General features: G+C 42.8%; 1 protein-coding gene across 1 annotated transcript in view; it reads left to right on the top strand.

Annotated features, from left to right (window-relative positions):
• The first annotated feature begins 5,477 nt into the window (after positions 1–5,477).
• pde1ca (phosphodiesterase 1C, calmodulin-dependent a) overlaps positions 5,478–23,685 on the top strand; it is a 144,540-nt gene continuing 126,332 nt past the window's right edge. The window contains exon 1 of the mRNA XM_036521201.1: positions 5,478–5,727. Coding sequence (XP_036377094.1) covers positions 5,478–5,727 — 250 coding nt within the window. The remainder of the gene's footprint in view (positions 5,728–23,685) is intronic.

Here is a 23,685-nt window from a genome sequence, read left to right as displayed (position 1 = left end):
GAAGCTTGTCTTTCATGGCTTCTTTTTTGCCCCTGGAGCAGGTTTATTTTCTGAAATCATTAGCCCCTCGAGACCTCAGCTCAACCGGTCTGTCTCAGGAACCAGCAGGTTAGTGATGTGAGACTGTTCCCCTTACTTGGGGAGTCTAGAGGCGATGCTGGGAAACCTTTGGCCAGCTAAGGTTTAGCTGGTGGCATTAGCAGTTTCAATGTTATACAGAATGTGTACAAAGCAAAAATATAGCATGCAGCATCATCATCAATGAACCAGTCTTGAGATCCAATCACAGACCATAAAGTGAAAGTCAAAGGCCTTGGGACACTCTGAAAAAAATACCCATAGATTCCGGTAAGGGACTGTTACAGCACTCGGCACTTTATCATTATTATTATTATCATATTATTTTTGTTTGTAAATATTAGGTACCATGGGGCCCATTATGCACTGACTCAGATGAAGCAAACTAACCACCACAAACCTTTCAATGGCACTCCAAAGACATTCCAATGAACTTCCAAATACATTCTAACAGCGCTTCAGCGAATTTCCAGCCACATCCTGATGACACTCCAACAAACTTCCAACCACATTCCGACGGAGTTCTAATCATATTCCGTTGACCTTCCAAGTATCTTCCTCCTGACTGCTGTCCATCTCTCACAGCAGGCTGACTGAAACAGTGGAGTCAGAGTGACAGCGATTGGAAGGCCAGTCCCTCACTGTGCACTTTACAGCATCTTTCTCCAGGAGCAACGGCTCCTGCTGTTTTCCTGCAGCTTTTTGGAGCATTTTCCCAGTCCCCTTTTATGAGGGGGGGCTTGTGCTTCAGCAGGGGGGAAATTCCAACTGTTAGAGACATGCCGTGTGCCCCCCCCCCCCCCCCCCATGCCTCCCCCTCTTCCCAGGAGAGAGAGGGTTACAACTAATCGCACCTTCATACTGGTATAAAGTTTATACTCCTGGCCCAGCTGTCGGGTCACTGCTGTGTGAAAATCATTAAGCCTTTGCGTTGTCTGGCTTCCAAACCAGCATTCCAGAAGGGAAATGACAACAGAACTGTAAGATAACACTCCTGTCCCCTGTGCCGCCGGCCCTGCTGTGTGTGCATATACTGTAACTGACCCAATAGCTTCTCTGGGCTACACTAATACAGCTGACAGATTGTCAGTGCTCACTCTCCTGTACATTATTATATACTGTTATAATTATTCCACATTTCCAGTAATTTCTACTGATGTGTATACAGAATTGCCTTCTATAGTCATCTTCTCCAACCCAGGAAGTGAGACAGGAAGTGATACAGTTTTTCATCTGAGATTTCAGAGTGCTGACACAGAGCATTCTGCCAGACATAGCTATAGTGACAGGTCTGAGTTCAGGGCCTTGCACACAGCATGGAGAAGCCAACTCAGCTCACTACAGGTGGTGAATACGACCTGTTAAATAAAATAGGTCTGGGTGCAGTCTGACTGCCTTAAAGCCACCACTTCCCTTAGAAGGGTAATTTGGGTGGTAGAAGGGTGCGGCCCAGGCTGCAGACCACTCTTCCTCAGTCTACACAGACAATGCATCATGTTGATTTAATCAATAAAAAGGAAACAGCAGTTTTAAAAAAAAGAAGAGAGGCTTGTGTTAGACATCTGAGAGTAGGCCCAAAGCTCCAGGCCTCAACCAAACTTCTATTTCTTATTCCATTTGACAGAGGAATTATGGATTTAGGACTGTTTCACACGATAAATTCCCATGGGAGTTGCTGCTTTCATAACACAGCCGGATCAAAGGGCCCTTACCTGGCACAGATCATGAGAGAGTGCAGTCAAGACCTTAATCCTCTGATGTCATCATCCCCTTAACCTCTTTTTTTTGGGAGGTGGGGAGGGGACATACTTCGGGTGGGTATTTTTGGTGGAGGGACACATCAGAATGTGAATTTGTTTCTTGCCTCTCTGCGGAAGGTAATCTGGCACAGAGGGTTTTTTTCTGTTAAATTCACCCAGGTCTGGATCTGAAGTCCTCTCAGAACGGGCAGGGTGGGTTGCTCACCGTCTTCTCTGCAGTAATGAGCAGCTTGGTGTTGAACAAAGCCTCGGCTGGCGACCTGCGTGTGCTCAGCCAATCGTTGGCTTGGCCCATTCCAATGTCACCCACTTCCTGGAACTGTTCCTTAACAAATGGCAGAAGGAGAAGGAGATAGTGCCCAGCCACCTGGGCTGACAGGGACCGCAGCTGTGGGCGATCCTCTGATTTCACACCCGCCTTGACAGGGCAGCTGAGCGCGGACAGGGCGCCCTCCCACAGACACGCCTGAAAACCGCATGCCTGCGCCCACGCAGCCAGGAGCTCTCGCCGGGAAGGCCTGTGTGATCCCACACAGGCCAGATGAAAACAGCATCTGCCAAATTCACTCAGTCACGTCCCACTTCCTTCTGAATGTATCACACAAGTATGATTGGCATATATTATATGCTATATACTGTACCACAAACATTAGAGTGCGGCAGTGCAGCATAGTGGTAAGAAGCTTGTAACCAAGCGGTTGCTCATTCCATTCCCCGCTGGGGCACTGCTGTCGTACTCTTGGGCAAGGTATGTTGCCCTTGTAAATATCCAGCTGTATTAATAGACAATGTGGAAAAACTTCAACCTATGAAAGTTGCTCTGGATGAGAGCATCAACCAAATGACAATAATTTATGTAATTTAGCAAGCCTGTTGAATGGTTGAAGGTTGATTGCATCTCATTTGGGTTGGCACATTGGACAGATCAGACCTCTGCTTTCAATGGTCATGTCCATTGGATTTGTTTATTGGATTTGTTTCAGATGTTGATATCACTGAGGTCCAGATAGAAAAATAAGAAAAACAACAGACTGTGACTGTGAACATAAATAAATTTAAAAAATGAACAGAGAAATGAAAGGTTGTCAGCAGAAGCCCCTCTACTACTCAAAAGGAGCCCACCAAAGAATTTAGTTTTATTTATTTTATTTTATTAATAAAGAGTGTTATGAACCTGCATCTCTTTGATCAGTCTGCCTCCTGGTGGCCAAACTTTTAACATGACGCATTATGTCACATTTGGCTCCAGTCTCACAGACTGTGGTTGCCTCTGTTACGCGCAGTGAAATGTGAAATAATCCAATCCACTCTCCCACGCTACAGCATTCCTCCTGCCCTGTCAACACCAAAGGGGCCAGAGGTTACTTTCAAATACTGCTCTAACTGAACATATCCTCAGCCAATTATCGCCGAGTTACTAATCGCACTTTTGCACTGTCAAACGACAGTGTGACCGTAATACAAGTGCACAGATATCTGCATGCACGCTTGCAGACTGTATTTTCCCTCTTCGGTGACTCCTTCAGAGTGGCTATGTGTTTGCGATTTTTGTTGTTGCTATTATTTATGCGCTTATCGGACAGCCTTTTCCACCCTTATCCAGCCAATTTACATATCACATATGTTATACATTATTACTACAGGAGAGCAGAACTGGAGATGAAAGACAAACTGCAGAGATTATTCTAACAGTGCTTTTTCTTAAAAATAGTCTTTGACAAGGCCTCACTGTCTGAAAAATGCCAGGCAACACCAACATTGAATATAAGCCGTGAATGTGGCATTTACCCAACCTTCCAAACCCCAACCCTACTTAATACTGCTCCCATATGTTTCCTTTCAAGAAATTCCGGGGCCTCCTCAGCCCTCCTTGGTCCTTTTGCATCAACGTTTGACACAGGGGAAAAGGCCCGGACTGTGCCTTCACCTTCAAGAACTGTCCCTTGCATGACCCAGTCAGACGTTTTAAATCAAGCTGTAAAGACGTTAATGAAGTAAAAAAAAAAAAAACACCAACTTGTTGTCTTTTCTTACACATTACTGCCACCCTGTGTTCATAAAGTGGTTGGGTCCCTGGCTAACCTTGTGCATTTTAAAAATCTTTTCTGTTAATTGGTGCGAAGATTTATCGTGATATACCTTCAGAGTATTCATTGGCTTCCGTTTCAGTTACTGAAATACATGCAAGAAGGCATTAATTAATCAACTACCCAAATTGTTCTAACATATTACATGGATATTTTTATTTCTTCATTTATTCACTTTTATCCATTGCACATTCACATACAGAGATGAGAGTTCACAGTGATCAGTGGAAGACACTAGCTATCAAAACATCTGTTACGTTTGTTTGCTCGCTTGTCAGTAAATCTAGGAGCTTCATGCCAGTGTACGGGAACTACATAATTTTGTTGTATTTTGTTATATTTTCCACAATGCGCTCCCTGCATTGCTGCTGACAACACCTGAACACTGCGAGTAGGGATGCACGAGCTAATCCAGGCGTGGGTGGGATATCCTTGGGTAAATTGCGTCACGTTAATTCTACTTTTGAAGATTCACTATTCACACTACGGATGTGAGCAATGAAGTCGACCCAATTAGTTTGATTGGCAAACAAACAGAACGTGGATTTAAATTATTAGACAAGACTTTCATTTGAAATCGTATGCTTGGCTTAATGAATTCGATTGACTTCATTAAGTGAGTTCTGACTATTGCAGAACTCTCAGCGCTCTCTCCTTTGGTTACCCTGAGCAGGTAAACCAACCCGAGCTGTCGCGCTGATTCGCTGTCGTCGTTCTCTCTCCATATGTTGGTATCGAGCGTTGAGATTTACCGCGGTCTTCTGGGGTACTTTTAGCCGCATCTGTGGCAGCTCGGTGACTTCAACAGCAATGATATCTGTGCCGTATGCTTTCCAGGCTGTTGTTGTGTCGCTGTGCATGCACCTCTGTGCAGTACCTAAACAGTGATATACACGTTTCAGAAATTGCATCGAGTGATGTTAAACGTGAGTCGGGATTAAGTTCGTGCTATCCTGCATAAATGTGAAGTGAAGACATACAATTTCCTTTGGTATCCCTCCGCATTTAACAAGGCAAACTTGCCAGACCAATTACACGCGTCTGTTTACGTCAATTGATTGCCCTCGGGAGTTGGTTTAGCCGGCTGGAAAAATGAATCGCAACTTTCCCCGTGTGAGCACGTCCTGTGCCGGCTGTGTTTTCCCTGTCTGAAGTCAGATTTCAGCGGCAAAAGAAAGAAAGAAAAAAACAGTCGATTGGTCAGTTCTGTCAGACAAGAACTTTTCCACACAATCTGCAACTGAAGATTACATTCTTAAAAATATGAGGATATTTTCTGAATTTGAATAGCTACGCTATAGTTATGAGAGGGAGATGCAGACAGATAGTTGTCTCGCTGCTTCTTTTAATCTAGAGTAGTTTTGTCGATCTATGTTTTTTTTTTTTATGTTGCCTTCGCAAATGACAAATAAAGAAAAAAAAAAAATAAAGAAAAACACAAAGCCAATCGAGACGCCTTGAACTGAAAACTTCTAAAAGAATATAGACTGAACTTTAACTGGAAATTCAGAGAGACAGCCTGAGCATTGCAGACGCGCGGGCAAACAGCGAGATGGGTTCCGTGACATCTGCTTTAACAAAAACGAGGAACACCGTGGTCCGAGTGGGCTCTGAACCGGAGCCGGAGACGGAGAGAAGTAACACGAAGAAAAGGAGTATTCGGTCAAACGTTTTCTCCAGCCAAAGGGGCAGACAGGGCAGCGTGAGGCAGTCGCTGTCCGAGGTCCTGAACACGCAGGACAGCGGCGGAGCGGCGCGCACTTTGAAGGCACCGCCACTGCCTGTAGGCAACCAGGGTGCAGGTGAGTTACACAAACAAACCGAGTTTAAATTGAGCCTAAAGCAGCTGCTAATGAGCCGAAAACATGATGCACGTATGATGAAATGAAAACGGTGGTCAATAAACAATCTGAATTAATAAATAGCACAGCGTGTTTCTGTAGTGCGACATTGTTATTGTCATTATACGTATTTAAACATATTTATGCTCAGCCAAGACTTGCAGTGATGAAACCTGTTTTTAAGTAATAAATTCACGGTGACAGCGTCTCATCAGGTATCGACTTTCTTCAGATGTCATGCTGAACATATCATAAATTAAATCAGCGCTACTTAGGGTAGAAAATATTAGACTGTTATGGTATTCACTAGTGTCTCAACTAAGAACGTCACCCATAGACCCCAATGTACAACAATACAGTTACATTATCATAATTTGTCTTTTTTGTTATGGTGATAGCACGAGCAGCAGTCATTTAGGAGGCAGTTAAATTGGGTGACTCATAAATTCTTCATGTTCAGAATTATTACAATGTTAATCATAAATAAATTATTAGAAAACACTTAATGAAATAAAACATGAACCATACTAACACATAACAGCATAAATAGCATGCATAAGTATGTACACACCAAACGTATGTGTAATAGCACATATCTATATCTAGTAGTTAAGTATAGATGGCTACTATTCTTCCAATAGTAGCTATCTATATTTGCATCCAAAGCACACTCTATAGGCCCTCTAGATGAGCTGTCTGTACTGGTAATCTATTTAGTTAACTGCAGAAGCTCTCTATGCAAACTCTCTGCTGTGTATATATGCACACACACTTTACATAAAAGCCACATATCAATACATTGCTTAATAGATTTAACCTTGCTCTGAACTGTGGTACAGTTGCTAAATCTGTGCCTTGGGATGAAGTTCTTACTGGCAGCATGGCTCTGTGAGAGAGGGAGAGAGGATTTAGCTGGTGGTGGTGGGGGGGGATCATTGCTTTAAATTTGTTATGTGCTCTGGCCCAAAGGAGCCAGTGCAAATCAGTAACAAAAGCACAGAGGCTCAGCCGGTGCCCTTCATTATTGGCTGAGTACAGGGTCATCCAACGGTCACACCAATGGAATATGGTGTTTGCCCGAGTCATTGTGGATTTCCGATGTCCAACTCAGACAGCCATGGCTTTCTTTTTCTCTTTCAATTGGATTTATTGGATTTGAGGTGAAAGAGGGGATGGAAATATAATAATATTTTGTTGCAGAGTGTCATCAGTCAATTGCAGGGAAAAGTCTCCTCTCTGGCACCACCTGCCCGCTCAGTGGAGCACCCACACATTGCTGTCTGGGAGATATGTGGTCCTGGCCTTTCGGCAGTGGGTACTGGGCACTGTCTGATTCCCTGACTGTAGACAGGATGGTATGCTGGATTGATATGGTATTAACAGTGTTCACAGCGACGTATGATGTGTAAAATGTGTAGTGGTCAGAGTACAGGTTTGAAAACAGAAGAGTAGCAGAAGAGTAGCAAATTTAAACTGAAGTGTGATACAGAGCACACACACATACACGCACAGATACAGGCACACATACATGTACACACGCACGCTCGCTTGCACGCACGCACACACATATGACAGATATAGGGGGCAGACAACAATGACAACACCAAATGAAAAGGACTTTTGAAGTCATAAATCACAATTAAAAAGGAGTCTACACGTTGCCCAATGTCAATACTAATAACCATTATGTTTCTATCATACAAAAGACATTTTAAAACCAAAAATTTGATATTTGAGTTTCTACCACAATATGAGAGATCTAAAATATTTTGAAAGAGGTCAAATCTTGCATGTAGGAAATAAGAACCTTAAACAAGACTACTTCATGGGTGGAAAAAAACTAGAATGTGCTCAATTTGAAAAGGACTTGGGAGTAATGGTTGACCCAAGCTTAACAGGATCTAGGCAGTGTGCTGTAGCAGTAAAAAAGGCCAACAGGATGCTGGGATATATAGCCAAAACTATTGAGTATAAATCTAAAGAGGTTATATTGAAATTATACAATGCCTTAGTCAGACCGCACCTGGAATACTGTGTGCAGTTCTGGGCACCGCACTATAAAAAAGATACTGAAGCTTTAGAAAAGGTTCAAAGAAGGGCAACTAAATTAGTTCCTGGCATGAAATATAAGGTTAATTATAACAGATTCTTTAGGGTGAGTTCAGTCTGTAAAACAAGAGGACATAAATGGAAACTAGTTAAGAGTAAGTTCCGCACTGATGTAAGGAAATATTATTTTACACAAAGAGTTATCAATACATGGAATAGGTTGCCAGGTCATGTAGTTGAGGCAGAGACCCTTGCTGTGTTCAAGTCTAGACTTGATGCAGTTTTGGATACTCTTTAATTAAGAAATGGCGAGCTTAGTTGGGCCGAATGGCCTGTTCTCGTCATCATATGTTCTTATGTTCTTATGTTCTTAAATAGTTGGTACCAGAACTGAAGGTGTGTCAGTCAAAGAAATGTAGAAATTGTTGAATGTGTCAAGGGGAACAGTACTGTATATCATGATGACATATGCAAAACAAATAAAAACTACATCAAGAAAGAGGAACAGTGGTTTAAGCTCACTCATAAGAATAGACAGACACAGAATAGTTACTTAAACAAAACACAAAACAACAGCCTTAATAATTACCATGGAACTATACCTCCATGACCCAAGTCTCAACAGAAATTTTGTGTCATGAGCTTCAAACAGCTAATATTTATGGTCAAGCTGCCATTTAGAAACTGCTTCTAACCAAGGCCAATGTGCAACACCATGTAACCTAGTGTAATGAGCATAATACCTGGACTTCTGAGCAGTGGAAGGCATGGTCTGATGAGTCATTTGGGCAATTTTGCCATTTTGGGCAAACATGGTTTCCTCACAATGTTCCCATGTTCCAAGACAACAATTCCACCATACACACTGCCAAAAGAGCAGTTTCAAGAACACCAGGATGAGGTCAAATACCTACCATGACCTCCCTAATCACCAGATCTAAGCATCATTGAGCATTTATGAGAAGTTCTTGAAGGTAGGCTACACTTTTCTACCTCCTCCATCTCTGAAAGAACTGGAGGCTTTCTGTCTTGAAGAATGGTCTGGCATTCCACTAGAAACAGTTCAAAACTTGTATTACAGCATTCCAAGAAAGATTAAAGCCGTTCTGAAGGCAATGTTCAGCCAAACTCTTAATTAGTCAATAAATATACAAATATTGTTTGGTGTTTCCATTATTTTTGGCATTATTTTCTGTATCGATTCATAACATAACAGTTATGTAACAAAAAAATAAAATTTCAACCAGACAAAAATTTTCAACTGGTAATTTTGTTATTCCATTTTTTTTTGTTCCAGTTTAAGCATTGGCATGAACAAATATGGGCATTGTATGTGTAGCCATGATGTCTAAAGATGAGAACACCGAGTGAATCATTAATCGTGCAGGAGTCATGTGTCTAACAGCTCTGCTCCTGGTGCTCTTTAGTTTTACCCTGCTGCTGACCCCCCACTCCCCTGGGGAGCCTCTAATATAACCCCCAAGTGTATTGAGAGGCTCTGGGTGACACCCCCCCCCCCCCCCCCCCCGCCTCCCTTGCGCAGCCTTTGCCATGGTTACATGAACCAATGAGAGGAAGGGGGTGTTCCATCCTCAGCACCGCCCCACCCCACCCAGAAAAGCACCAGGCACCTGTCTTTACCTGTGCTGGCTTACCTGCGTGGCTGCCGATGGGGAAAGCCCTGTGTACAGCTATATTTATAGCCTGCCAGTGTGCAACCCCCCCGAGAGGGAGAGAGTCAGCAGAGAGCCAAGATGTTTTCCACTCCTGCAAATCAGTCCAGCAGAAAGTGTCAACCGCGCCCGTCTTCCGTGGCCAAATTAGTAACTGTTTTCTTCAAAACCTGGCATCTGTGGCAAAGCTAACGAGCTTGTAGCTTCCTGTGAAAGGTCACGGAGCTGCAGACGCTGCAGCTCTGAAAGAGCGAGACTTTGTGAATCCCGAAGATACTGCAGATGGAAGTACAGCAATGCTTTCAGTGAGTGTGTGCTGCATTCTGTGATCCCATCCATGTTCTCTGCTAAACAGACACTACTGGGCCCTGCGCTGATAGAATCCCAGAACTGGAATCGCATTGTGTGATTGTTCTAGAACCCCTCAGCAGCATCACACAAGGAAAGCCACAGTCTGGCATACTCTGATACAGTGATTTGGCTTAATTTCTCATTGCAGTGGCTGTTAGATGAAGACACCAATGATTAGGCATAGGAAGGAAGCATTCTCCTTCTAAACAATCTATTCAATAAGCAGAGTGTGTGAGAATGGGATTTTTTGACCCAATATCATAAGTTGGTGTAAATATGACAGGTGATGTGGCGTTTGTATGAATGGTTGGCCAAAAAGGTATTTTTGTGTTACAGAGTAATGCAGAATCATATTATAGCAATGCCTGGAAAGGACTGCAGGTTAACAGAGGGCACTGGTGAAGCACTGGTGTTGCCACAGTAACATAGCATATTAGTAGGGGTAAGGGTATGAGGTGTAAACATATTTTTGTGATCATTCTTTTGTTTCGCAATTTCTTAAACAAATATGCATCCAGGATAATGCCAACAATAAAGGCAATAAGACTGAATCTTGAATCTGATGTGTTTACATATTATTATCAATATACGCACATTCACACATGCTCACACCCACACTTACATCCACATCTGAACTTACAGTAAACACCTACACACATGCACGCACTCACAGAAACACACAAACACACACTTAAGTAGGTATGCACATGCACACACATACATGCACCTTCCCATATTGGAAAGTGGCATAAGTATGTGATGCACATTGTATTAATCATTTGTTGATGCTGGAGAGAGCTGTCAGTCTTCTGGGAGTGTGTTTGTGTGTTTATGTGTATGTATGTGTGTGTGTGTGTTTGTTTGTCTGTGTGTGTGCGTGTATGTGTGTGTGTGTGTGTGTGTGTGTGCGTGTGTGTGTGTGTGTGTGTGTGTGCGCACACACATGTGTATGTGGGAGGTGTTGATGATCTGTGAATTGTTCCCCACCCAGAACATTGATGGCCACAATTACAGGAAGCACAAGCCGCCCTAATTAGGGTGGGCTGATTAAACTCTAATCGCCCGTGATGTATTTCTGTGCACCTGTCCTGGTGAGGGCGAGGTTAAGAGCAAGGGAGAGGGTGAGAGTGAGGGCAGGAATGGCACCACAACACAAAACCACAACTTCTGATCTCATTCAACACCCCGTGTGTATATGTGTTTGCCTGTGAGCGAGAGAGGGGGTTAGAGGGAAGCAGAAACAATGAGCTTTCATGGCCTTAGAGACATTATACAAACATATGCTATTATCATTAGTCATCAGCTGTTATATGTTGGTTTGCCCTCCTTACAGTGGGATGGTGTCACTGCTACATAAAGACTCCATGAGGCATTGTTTCCTGTGAAGAGGAAATGGGAGGGCTCAATTGCAGGCATTATAACATGGGGTCTCTGAGCACAGGGAGCTGATGATACGTATTAACCTGTCTCAAAGCCCCCCATTTGTGTGCTAATTGCGGGTAGTTTGAGAGGTGATGGAGGGGAAAGAAAAGCATGTTTAAACACTGAGGTTGGATAAAAGCCAGCGGGTAAAAGGTTTAATTTCAAATGGATCCCGTTGCAAATACATGGCATTGGAGACGTGGCATGGAGACATTCTTAATTGCACATGTGTCTGATTGCTCCTGGCAGTCCTGTCCCCTGGTTTGGGAATTTATCTGTTAGTGAATGAAGGATGTGTGGCTTGTTTATGCATGGTGCCACTGGTAAAGAATTGGGGGTGCTTTCGTCAGGGTTTGAAAGAATGTTTGGGGGTATTTTGTTAATATTTGGGTTTGAAAGCAGGTTGGAGGGTGTTCTTCTTAGGTTTTGTACCCATAATGGTAAGGAGCAGAGCTCAAACCAAAAGGTTACTGGTTGAGTTCCATGTTAGGGCACTGCTTGGGCAAGGTACTTAACCCACAAATGGCTCAGTGAATATCCAGCTGTGTAAATGGATAACATGTAAAAATTATAACCTATGGAAATCATTCTGGATGAGAGTGTCTGCTAGATGACAATAATGTACTGTAACGTAAGGAAGTAAAGAAGACAGCATACTGCTTTTTTATCCACTTGACTGCCCAGTCCAGTTATTATTCTAATTCTGATCTAAGCATTATATGATTATTATGGTGATAATTAATACTAATGCTACAACGACTACTACTAATACTACAACCATGACTACTACTACTTCTCCTACTAATAACAACTACTGTCCCATAATAAGTACTATTCCATACATTTTTGTCCAGACTTTTGTAAAAATCTCTGGCTGCGTTGTTTCGTGGAGTCAGGCAGGTTTGGGACAGCCTTGCTGTGCCCTTGAGCAAGGGCCTTTCTGCAGATGGGTGAGGAGGGAGAACAGCTGCATGAACAGGCTTGGTAATGACATGGAATTAGCATGGAGAATGCCAGCTGTGAAAAGCATACAGCGTGCCATGTGTTGCTATAGGAGGAGAAATGCGAGGAGTGAGCACGTAACATTCTTATGACATTTCAGCAATATATATGGTACCACAAAGTTGAATCAAAGCCAAAAGAATGCATTGCCTTAGCTGCATCAGGGTTAAGCTTGATTAGTGAACAGACTGTCACATCTGTGTTTGTGTGGGTGAGTGTGCGAATGTGTGTGACTGTATGTGCTTGTCTTTCTTTGTGCGTGTGTGTGTGTATATATATGTGTGTATGCATACGTGCGTGTATGTGTGTGCGTGCATGTGCATATGTGTATGTGTGTGTGTGTGTGTGTGTGTATGCGTGCGTGTATATCTGTGCATGCATGTGCATGTATGTGTGTGCGTGTGTGTGTATATATATGTGTGTATCCATGCGTGCATGTATGTGTGTGCGTGCATGTGCATGTGTGTATGTGTGTGTGTGTATGCATGCGTGCCTGTATGTCTGTGCATGCATGTGCATGTGTGTGTATGTGTGAGTGTATGTGCTAGCTTCAGTGACTCTATAAATGACTCAGCACTCCTGAATGAGACAGCTAAATGCACTGCATGCAGATGAAAGAAAACCAGGAGTATTCGAATGTGTAGCAGCCAGAAGTGTGTTTGGCTGGAGGAATGGTCAAAGCCAAAATGCATCATTTTTGAAATGACAGACATTTTCCAGACTCAGATCTCCATCTCAGATCCTTGTTCTGTGCAAGTGGTAAAAGGTTTTATTTGCCAGCATTTCATGACATTCATCTCTGCTGTCATTAAACAGAATGCAGACAGCTGACAAAATAAAGCTGAAATTGTAAGAGAGCAGCTGTCCTGTGGAGGAGGGCTCAGATGAGCTGCACTACCTGAGGCCTGCAGCCTCAGGCTCAGCTCTGTGAAGTGCCACTTTAATAGATGCACTGTGAACGTCGCTTGGGATCTGCTAAATGACAGTAATGCAATGTAATGTAATGTAATGTAATGAAGTCACCCACCTGCAGGTTTTCCGCAACGCTTGTAATACGGGTTGCCATGGAAAAGTTCTTCCGAATGTCCTTGAGGGTGGGGGATTGGAAAGGCCGATTTGTTGTGGTAGGCTGACATTTGAAGGTGGAGGGCTGTTTTTGGTTGGCTAAGATTTGAAAGGAGAGGTGTTTTTAGGCGGGGTGGTTTTTGGCTGAGATTTGAGTGTGGGGGGGTATACTGAGGTTTGAAAGGAGGGGGGTGTTTTTGGTAGGCTGGAATTTGAAAGGAGGAGGGCTTGTTTGGCAGGCAGTGTGAAATTTGAAGGGGGGTGTTTTTGGCAAGCTGAGAATTACTTAAAACTGGGTTGGGGGGGGGGGGGGGGTTGTTAGAGTTTGAAAGCAAGGTTGGGGGGGTATTTTTGTCAGTGTTTGAACCTAGGTTGGTTAAGGTTTTACCTAGGTTGGGGTGTTTTTTGGGGGTTTTAAAGCAGGTTGGGGGTGATTTCATTGAGATTTGAACACAAGTTTGGGGTGTTTTTGCCTGGGTTTGTACTCAGGTTTGGGGCCCAGATGTTGCAGTGCAGGATGGGATTTATGACCATCTGTATCATACAGTAATAAGGAGAGGAGCCGGATCTGCACAGGCTGTGTCTGACAGGATGACCCTGCTCCCAAAAAGACCCCCGACGTCGCTCCCCTCCACCCCCTGCTGCCCTAACACTCGAGGAGCACGGCTAGCAGTGACAGGAAGTGCCCTGCCAGGGGTGATGCATTTAAACAAGCTAATTAAACCTCCTTTGCATCTTTTTGTTAGAGCAGTGTGCAGTACCCTTATGTTATCACAAAGATAGCAGCTCGCACTACCTTGTTATTAAGGCCTCTACTGTGCTTTTTCCTTAACCGTGAGTGACATATCCCAGTGGTCTTTCCATTCATTTGACAGTTACACAACACTGTGAGGTCACTTGTCTCTGAAATGAAAACAAAAAAAAAAAACAGTTGTTTGCGTTTGGAAACATACTCTTCCCTGGCCTTTTCCAGTAAAACTGCAGCTTGAGGAAACATTTCTCAGTTTAGAAAATTCTTTATAGATTACTTGTAGAAGTTTTACCAAATCATGCTAGTTCATGCCTCTTTATTTTTGAAGTACTCTGACTGCAAAATGTGTTTTCTGCTGTAACTATCTGGCCCACCACTAATGTACTTTAACAAAAAAAAAACATCTCCCACTAGTCATGTTTTGAACATAGAAAGTAGCTACATCAAACATACCTTAATCACTGTTGTGAGCATTCATTTCCCTTAATGTGTCTCACTTATGTTCCTGTTTTACCAGGGTTACTGCATTTAGGACTGCACTGGTCTGCCAAAACCATTTTATTCAGTGGTCAAAATGACACCATCTTAAAGAGCCATAATCTTCATCTTAGTTTTCCAGAAGGCTTTCATCTTTCATAGATGTTTAATCACGGACGCAGAGTGCCATCTAGTGGATATGCAGAATCGCAGACAGACGTGTGCATTAGAATGGTGTCTAACATCTAATTCATTGGCTCTTACACCATGGGTTAGGCCCTAAGTGGACAGTTTTTACTAATGCATTACGGTTACTTTGAGTATGCAGCACTGAAATATTAATGTGCTCAGATTTTGGGCTCTCAAGAAATACTAAATGAACTCATGTTTTACAATCAAATTAAGCATTATGTATACACTAAATTGATTAACCAAATAAAATTGCCAGCACAGTGTATTTAATTTCCCTATATGCAATATTTTTTTCAGGCATCCAAGAAGGAATGGATGGTTTTTTTTAATCATTGTAATTATTTCTTTCAAATGGATTTTTATTTGGATATTTATTTAGTATAAATTACAGTATGCACTCTTTTCCCCATTATAACTTTTCCAGTGTGTGATAAGTCAGCAGAGGGCTGTGAACTTTCCATTTGGGTCGCAAAGGTCAAATATTTTAAGAGCCACAGGTATAATGAATACATTGGGGCCCTTAGGCCTAGTGTCATATACTTCAAAAGTACGAATTATCTTCACTCTTATGCTGTCTTTATTCATGTCATTATGAACGTAGTATGAGCAGCCATTACAATTATATTGGTGGACCTCATGCCAAAAACAGTTCAGTAGATATGAATTACCATACAGTCAATACACAACAAAGAGATCTCACCTGGCCATGGGCTGAGGTTGCTGACCCCCCAATGGACATCATAAACAGGGAAAAGAAAGGGGGGGGGGGGGGGGGGGGTAGGGTGGAGGAGGGATGCTGTAAACAGCTGACATGGAAAGGAAGTGGGATTTTTATAGTTGAGGACGGGACCAGTCTGTCTAAATTAAATGCTTCGAGATTGTCTGCAAATTATCCTCCCGAATGTTTGTTTGGAACATCAAATTTTAGCAATAATTTACAGATATATTCCTTGTATTACACTTTAATGTTATTCCCTCACTGCAAAAGTATTGTGTTAGCTAAATCTCAGTGTATACTGCCGACTCCCACTCTGAACGCTGTGTATAAAAGACAGCGAGCGAGCAGGTTAGTTCGTGCGTGTGGGAGGCTTTGACCGATGCGCTACAATCCGTTTATCGCCACCTACACGAACACTAACGCGCCGGCAAGGTCAACGCCATTCAATGCCTTAAGGGGAAGTTCATCGTTAGACCGCGGTCCTGGTAATTGCATACGCGACTTGCTGCTGGGGGAGCGTAACGTGTGTCTGACCGAAGCGCTCCGAAGTTTACGGCTCCTGCCCTGGGGTTCGCGAACACACATTGTCCACACCAATTGCGTGGGTAAGCGAGTTACTCTGACCTCGCTCTTTAAAGAAGACGGAAACGCGAAGCGGGCGAAGTGAAGCACTTCAGCGGCGTTCCCATTCACGGCGCCAGTGGCTTTGAAAGCGCACGGCCAAGCGGTGGGGTCGGATAAGGAGCCTCTCCGCTCCGGTCTGTTCCGCCGGAGTTCACCGAGGAAAAGAGAACAGCCCGTGGCGCTGAAATACCTTTTCATACGATGAAAAAGGCCGCTCCTTGTATGTCATTACAGTGAATAATATAACAGGATATAATGTGGACACGGATGGAGCAGGATTTAGCCACACGGAGTGGTGGAGCTGGGTGGGGGTTAACATAACCTTAACTTGACGGGTTTGATTCTCAGACGGAACATTACCACTGTAGTGTTCAGAAAGGGAATTACTCCGAATAGCCGTTGAATACAGTGCATTACTGTAGCTATGACTGTATTAGGCCCAGTCCTATAGAACCAAATACCACTGACCAGTCCCAGCTAAAACCTACAGTTTGAACTAATAATGAATCTTTTTATTTACCCTGAACAACAAAAGCATCAAGTCTACTGGGCATGTCATCTACTAAATTTTAACATCATCCTAATGATAGCTTGGTTATGTCAACACTTTTATGGTATGTACACAAAGATATATAATATTTATTTATGTACTGATTTTGTTTTCCTGAATACCCTTAATCTATGGGGAGTCACCATTTGAAGTCAGTGGCAAATGTCATTGGTTAATACATACTGTCCCCTAGTGGTTGCTCGAGACACTGAATGACATTTTATGATAGTTTTTGGTTGTGTTATTGTACCTGTTGAAATAGCACCTATCGGCCACATCAGTTCCTTAATGGAAACTATCAGCGTATCCCATTGTCTGTTTTTAACTTTTGAATTGTTTAAATGATGGGAGTTATAATCCAGTGAATACAGTCGTGATCCCCAAATTAAGCACTGCCTCTCGAAACGGTGCTTTTCCTGAAATGTTTCTGTAAACACAGTAACATTATTCATGTTTTTATTTGTTTTAATTATTAAACGCACATTAGCCTATTAAAAAAGATTCGATGAGACAAAGGCCAACCAAACTCAACCATCTTGACAGATGTGCTAATTAATTTGCTTTTGACATGACAGGAATTATCAGCCCATCTCATTAATTCTAACAGATTCACCGTTAATATGACACCTAGTGACTGCAGCTATGTATCTGACAGTAACATTCAGGAATACAATTCAGAGTGTATATAAATGTACTGCATGTTATTATGTTAATTCATTTTGAATTATTATTATTATTATTATTATTATTATTATTATTATTATTATTATCATCATCATCATCATCATAAGAATAATAAGAAGAATGCATGTAGCAAATAGACTAAAAGAGAAAATAGATTTTCTATGATGTGTATGGTGAGCTGTGAGTTTTATCCTAGTGCAGAATCGCGGAAACTGCATGCTCATTCACAAAGCCATTTATACAGCATACCTGGGCTTTAACCTGCGCAATCAAGGCAATTCAGACAAGCGCCGCGTCCAGTGTAGTAATCACGTCTACACACTGCTTCCACCTCCGCTATGCCGGGGTCACGGGCACTCCACAGGAAGGCGCAGCGGAGTGTAAGAAATGATTTTGACGGTGGGGAGAGACCGACGGATTGTTGTATAAGTGCGCAGATGTCCCGACGGTACCACGGCGTCTTGTTTGTGTGCGAGCGCTGGTAGCGGGCTCCAGAAATAAGCCCGTCGCTTCTGAGGGTCGCTGCTTAAAGAGCCGCTGGAATGCGACAGCGCTCGTCTCCTGCAGTCCCGCAGATGAGCGCATTAATTGCCTGAATTGGAATAGCCATACACCGAAGGCCCCATGACTGGAGCAGAGTTTCAGCTGTAGGTACTGATCAACAAGTGGTACACTGCAGGCTGCCCGACCGTTTGGCGCAATATCGGATGTTGCTTGCCTCGAAAAGTTGAGCAAATGTGCCGGTTTTCACGCTTTTCTGCCCAAGTCCACAGTTTCGCTTTTATTTTTTACTGATTCGTTCGGCCATTAAGCGTTTCACACCTCTCAGGCAACAGCCTTAGCCTTATCCTACTCATGGATTAGCAGACACATTAGGCTTCATGTGTGGGAGGATTCATGGAAAGGGATAAAGCTTTCATTTCCAAGAATTTTTTATTATTATTTTTCTCTCTCTTGCTTCTGTTGTGGAGCGATAGACACAACAGTAACCGTAAAAAAAAAAAAAAAAAAAAGCAACAACAGCAGTGTGACTGACAATATTAATGTTACCTGATCAGAATATACTGGGTAATAACGTACGTAATGTATGTATATATATATATATATATATATACTCACACACACACACACACACACACTCTTTTGATCTCACAACTGTGTGTAGCACTTGTGGTTAGTGGTGTCCTGTTTGTGCAATGTGTCATGCCATTTCATTAGATGCACTTGATAAGATGCAAAGACAATAATACAATGTAATGTCGTGCAAAACTAATAATTTCTTATCAAGCATCAAAAAATTGGAATGTGCAGAATGCAGTGATTTGGGGATTGTAGCTGTACTCAAGTTTGTGCAGCTCATGTAAACTTCAGTCGTCTTCAGGCATCATTGTCGTAAGGTCAAAACGCTTTGCTCGTGCCTGAGTGCCATGCATATATAAAGCGAATAAAAAGTTCATCTTTGGCACTCAGGGAGTTGCTCCTTTTTTATTTCTGAATTTGTTTGCTACGGAGAGGTCCGGCTTTATGACTCATCCCTCACTGAGGCACAGAGCTTCTGGTGGCCAGCCTGCTGCAGTTTCACAGAGCCGTATATACGCACATCCTTTAAGTTACTGTACTCGGGTACTTAACAAAGCAGAATAATGCAAAAATAAGAAAAGAATAACCTGGCACTGCTATTACGCCATGCCAAGTGATTAATTTATTTTCAGTCCATGGGTAGTGATGACGTTCCGACCGATTGGCTGTTGTCAGCCTGATGGAGTTATACATCCTCTCTCTCTGTCTCGTACCTCTTCCTCTCCGTGTTCCCTGGAAGCTTGCGAGTGTCTCACAGCCATTGCCTCGCCCCAGTATTAGTGCAGGGGAGATCGGGATGTCTGTTTGCACAGTGCCTGTGTGCTGTACCGTACTGTATGTATGATAACGGCTGTGCTGCTCTATCTGTCCTCAAAGAATGCAAATAACAATTAGGCGTTATATCACCAAGGTGAAATGAAAATGGCCCTTGGCAAAATGAGGTAGATGAACCAAGGAAAAAAGAAAAAGAAATGATAATAATAAAAAGCATGCATGTGTGAGCAGTCCAATCCAGCTGATACACAGCCAGCAGGACACTGAGAGTGTTACTGTTTTACTCTTTCACTCTGTATTTACAAAGGATTTGAAATGTGTTTGGGGAGGTATTTCTTCTGTATTGTTTCAAGTATTAAATACTTAAAATATAAAGTTAATGCAGCAATTTGTCTGAAGTTTTTTTGGATGTGTTTAAGGGTGAATGTTCATTGATTCCAGGGTTAGGTCTCAGAACGAAAAAAATTCCAGTGGGTAAGATAATGGTATTTACACCTTAGAGCCTTTTCACACCATAGGGAACAGCGAAAAATAACGAGCATTTTTCTGGAGATCCAGTGTTAATGAGATCTCTCTCTATCCCACCCCACCTCTCTCTCTCTCCTAGTTTTTGTGTGTTTGCACATGTACATATGTATGTTCTGTTGCTGACAGGAATGTCTTTTCCTTCTTCATTTAGTTGGCAGATCTCAGATGGCTCTTGGTGATCCAAGTGCAGTGCCAAGGACATTATATAATACAGAAACTAGTAACTAAGTGTAAGTTGAGTCAAGAGTATTCATTTACAAAAAGGTGGCAAGCACAGGTTGTACCTGCTTTTTATGACATAACATCTTCCTGGAAACAAGTTGTTGATGGTTGTCAAGCAACTCATTTTGAACTGAACTATTTTCACACAGATGCAATGTTATAAATGGGGTTAGGCTGCTGAATACAGGGTAGGCTTATGAGTTTTCCACATAAAAGGCTATAGAAATATGAAATTGCATCAAATATTTACACAATATTAATGCTGTGTAGAGATGTATATATAGCATTAATGGAAACCAGCAAAATGAAAGTGCTTTGAATGAGAATTTATTTGCCAGAGGATTACGACAGCACTCACAGAGAACATACACAAAGAATAAAATACATTTCCCCCTTACGGGTCAGTGAATAAAAGCAACCAACTAAAATAAGACAAGAGCACAAACTGATGGGGTCTTCCTTTTATCTCCCATTTTACTTGACTAATGTGGTTAAAAAATACTAATAAAGAAATAAATCAGGCTTGGGCATTGGAAGTTCAAGTTTAAGTTGAAAGTTCAAGCCTGCATTTCTCCAGAGTTTTCTCAATATCAGGACTTAGTGTCATAAAACAGTAAAACAATTAACGGCAGCATGATTAAAGGAGGATCACCTGGTGCCAGTGATATGGGAGCTGTCTGTACCTGTTCTAGGCTGAGGCTGCTCAGACCGTGAGTACACGCACATACACACGTGGAACAGAGAAAACAAATTAAACAGAGGAAACCCAATTAAATGATCGTCCTATCGCTAGGAGACTACCACACGGAAAACCCTTAAGATAAGCCCAGAGCGTTTTTGTGGGCGTCGGCAGGTAACTCAACCCAGGTGCAATCAAAGGGGCCAATGGTGCGTGAAGGCACAAGCAGGTGTGACCAAAGTGCATGTGTACCTGGTACCTGGTCACTGTTGGGAGTTGTGGTTTGTGTCATAGGCCTCCATGACTTGGGCAGGGGGGAGGGAGTGATGTGTATCCGTTTCAGATAGCTTTTCACAGCGGTGTGATCGATGTGTGTTTCAGTGTAGGTCTATCTGTTTGTGGGGATGTCTGAGTTTTTCCATGTGTCTCGGTTGCTGTATACGTACATTGTATGAGTGTGTGCTTTTGTCCTGTTCTTCAGTCAATGTGACTTTATGTGTGTGTTTGTGTGTGCCTGTGTTTGTGTTATTCATTTTATTTCTGTGTGTACGTGTGTGCATGAGTGTGTGTGTAGGTGTGTGTGTATGTTCAGAACGCTGAGGGAATGTTGTTTCCTGGTTGTAAGCAGGACAACAGGAATGGGTCTGTAATCAGTTTGAGTTTGGCTCAGTGGAAGAGGGGGCCACTGACCGAGGTGTGATCAATGAGTCTCATCTCGTAATTGGAGTCATACAAGGTCACACATGTGCGACAGCTACGGCAAGAGCAGCTTATTCACTCCACTGCATCCCAGTGGCAAGCCAATCCTCGCACACCTCCAAAGAAACATTTCTTTTCATTTCCTCCTTCACCCCTCCCCTCTCCCCCTCTCCTCCACTCACTGGCTCATTCTTAAGGGAAGTGGTACAGCACACAGTGAGGACACAAGCTCATAATTCCCAGATTGTCAGTTTGGTCACTGCTTAACACATATTGCCTCAGAAAATATCCAGATGTCTAAATGGACATTTTATGGTCCATTGTAAAAAAAAAATTATAAGTTGTTATTGATAAGAGTTTCCACTAAGCAGACTTAACATAATGGTTCCATATCATTCAGGGACTAAATTAAACAGACCCATGTTGTATATAAGAGTGATCTCCCTTGTGAGGGAGGGTAGATCTTTTGGCTCTGGACCTTCAGGCTGTGGGGAGGTGAGCTCACTGGCCTTGTTTTCACTCCGTCTGCGGTTCTCTCCTGTTCTCCTTTTTCCCCTTGACCCAACGGTGCACGTCCTCTGATTAGCTGGCCGGCAATAAGTGAGGTTTCCATGACAGCAGGGCAAAACCACATCACGTCGCCACGGTGACGTACTGTAGCTGCAGAGCCAGGCAGTTTGAGTGATGGTGAGGTAGCTTCACAGGGTTGAGGGTCAGAGTACTGGATGGGGCACCGGAGGGTTCTGGGTTCACATGTTGATTTTTTTTGGTGCCTCATGCAGAGTGGTTTTTCCTGTATACTGATGGCCAGCCACTTGAATGTACCTCCTTATGATGGGGAAAAGATAAATGCTCAACTGTTAGCAACCGTGGTGTTCAATGCAGTCAACTTTTACTAATGTACAGGTATGATATGTCTTGCCCAAAAATAACGTCCATTCTCTCTTCAGAATTGTTACATGTATGCATGGGACATAATGGGTAGAGGTTGGAGTACTTCAATCATTATATTAATATTGCCAAGCAGACACTCTTATTCAGAGTGACTTGCATAAACTATGGTTTTTACACGTGACCCATTTATACAGCTGGGGAGTCACTGAAGAAATTTGAGAATAGTTGGGTTACTTTTACTTCTAAAAGTACTTTTTCCCAGGGTACAGCAGCAGTGGTCCTCCTGGAACTTAAACCAGCAACCTCTGGCTCCTTACCACTAAACCACACCACCACACTTAACTGTAATCTGAGGTTTGGTAGATGAATTTGCAGTTCTCTTGATAGAGCTGCGTTCTTTGTATCATGCATGGGCAGCTCTCCTTCATCTGTTACTGTAAGAGGCTTTATGGATAGCCCCGTTCGGTCAGGGTGGACACTGTGCCGTAGCCCTTAACAAAGACCAGGCTTCCACATGGCAAATCAGACAATTAATGCGCCAAAAAAATGACACAGAGCCACTTTACCTACCTTAATGGCACGGTGTCTTTATATCGAGTCAATGTACCTTTTATCTGTAATTGAGCCTGTAAAGATGGTCATTACCTGTATGCAGCATGCCTGGTTTCCTAGGAGACTGGAGTGGAGCATGGGCCAATGGGAGAGGAGGGTTTTGAAGGACTGTGGGCTTTTGAATAGACCTAACCTCTGTATAGAGAAGAGAGAGAGAGATGTGGCATGGCTTTTGTGTTCACATTCCCACTCTGAGTGCTGAGAAGTTAACAGCATTTTGCCTTTTTTTCTGTATGCTCTGAATGCCTGCTGCTCCTGGAGTTTGTCCTTGATTTCTTAATGTAATTCTTTCAGGTGTGTGTGTGAGTGTGTGTGTGTGTGTGTGCGTGCGTGTGTGTGTGTGTATGTGTGTGTGTGTGTGTGAGTGTGTGTGTGTGTGTGAGTGTGTGTGTGTGTGTGTGTGTGTGTGTGGGTGTGTGTGTGTCTCTGTCTGTGTGTCTGTGTTGGGTGGGTGGGAGTCTTCGTCTTTTTACCCCCACATACCTTTTAAGTGGCAGGATAGATGAAGATGTGGCCATAAAACAAACTGCCAGAGGGAAAAGAAAAACACTGTTTTGTTTTTCCGACTGACTACTAATTTAACCTTGATTTATAAGCATAAAGCATATCGGATCTGCGCAAATGTGAGAGCATAAAAGGCAGGTTGAATATGAAGAATTTCAGGACAGATCTTAAAAATGAAAGTGCGCTCACAAAAAATATGGTAATAGTATAAAGTTCAGTATTGAGAGAAAAACATCTCACTGTTGATGAGACAATTGGAATGGAATGGAATGGAATATCGTGGCAGCTGTGTTGTGCTGTGGATGACTCAGTGTTTATTATTATTTCTCCTGACTTCTTCAAAGAGAAGAGCGGACCTTACTTTAGACA

This window comes from Megalops cyprinoides, chromosome 2 (genome assembly GCF_013368585.1).
Source record: "Megalops cyprinoides isolate fMegCyp1 chromosome 2, fMegCyp1.pri, whole genome shotgun sequence".
NCBI lineage: Eukaryota > Metazoa > Chordata > Actinopteri > Elopiformes > Megalopidae > Megalops > Megalops cyprinoides.
The sequence above is the reverse complement of the archived record's forward strand: the minus strand, read 5'-3'. Positions and strand labels throughout refer to the sequence as shown.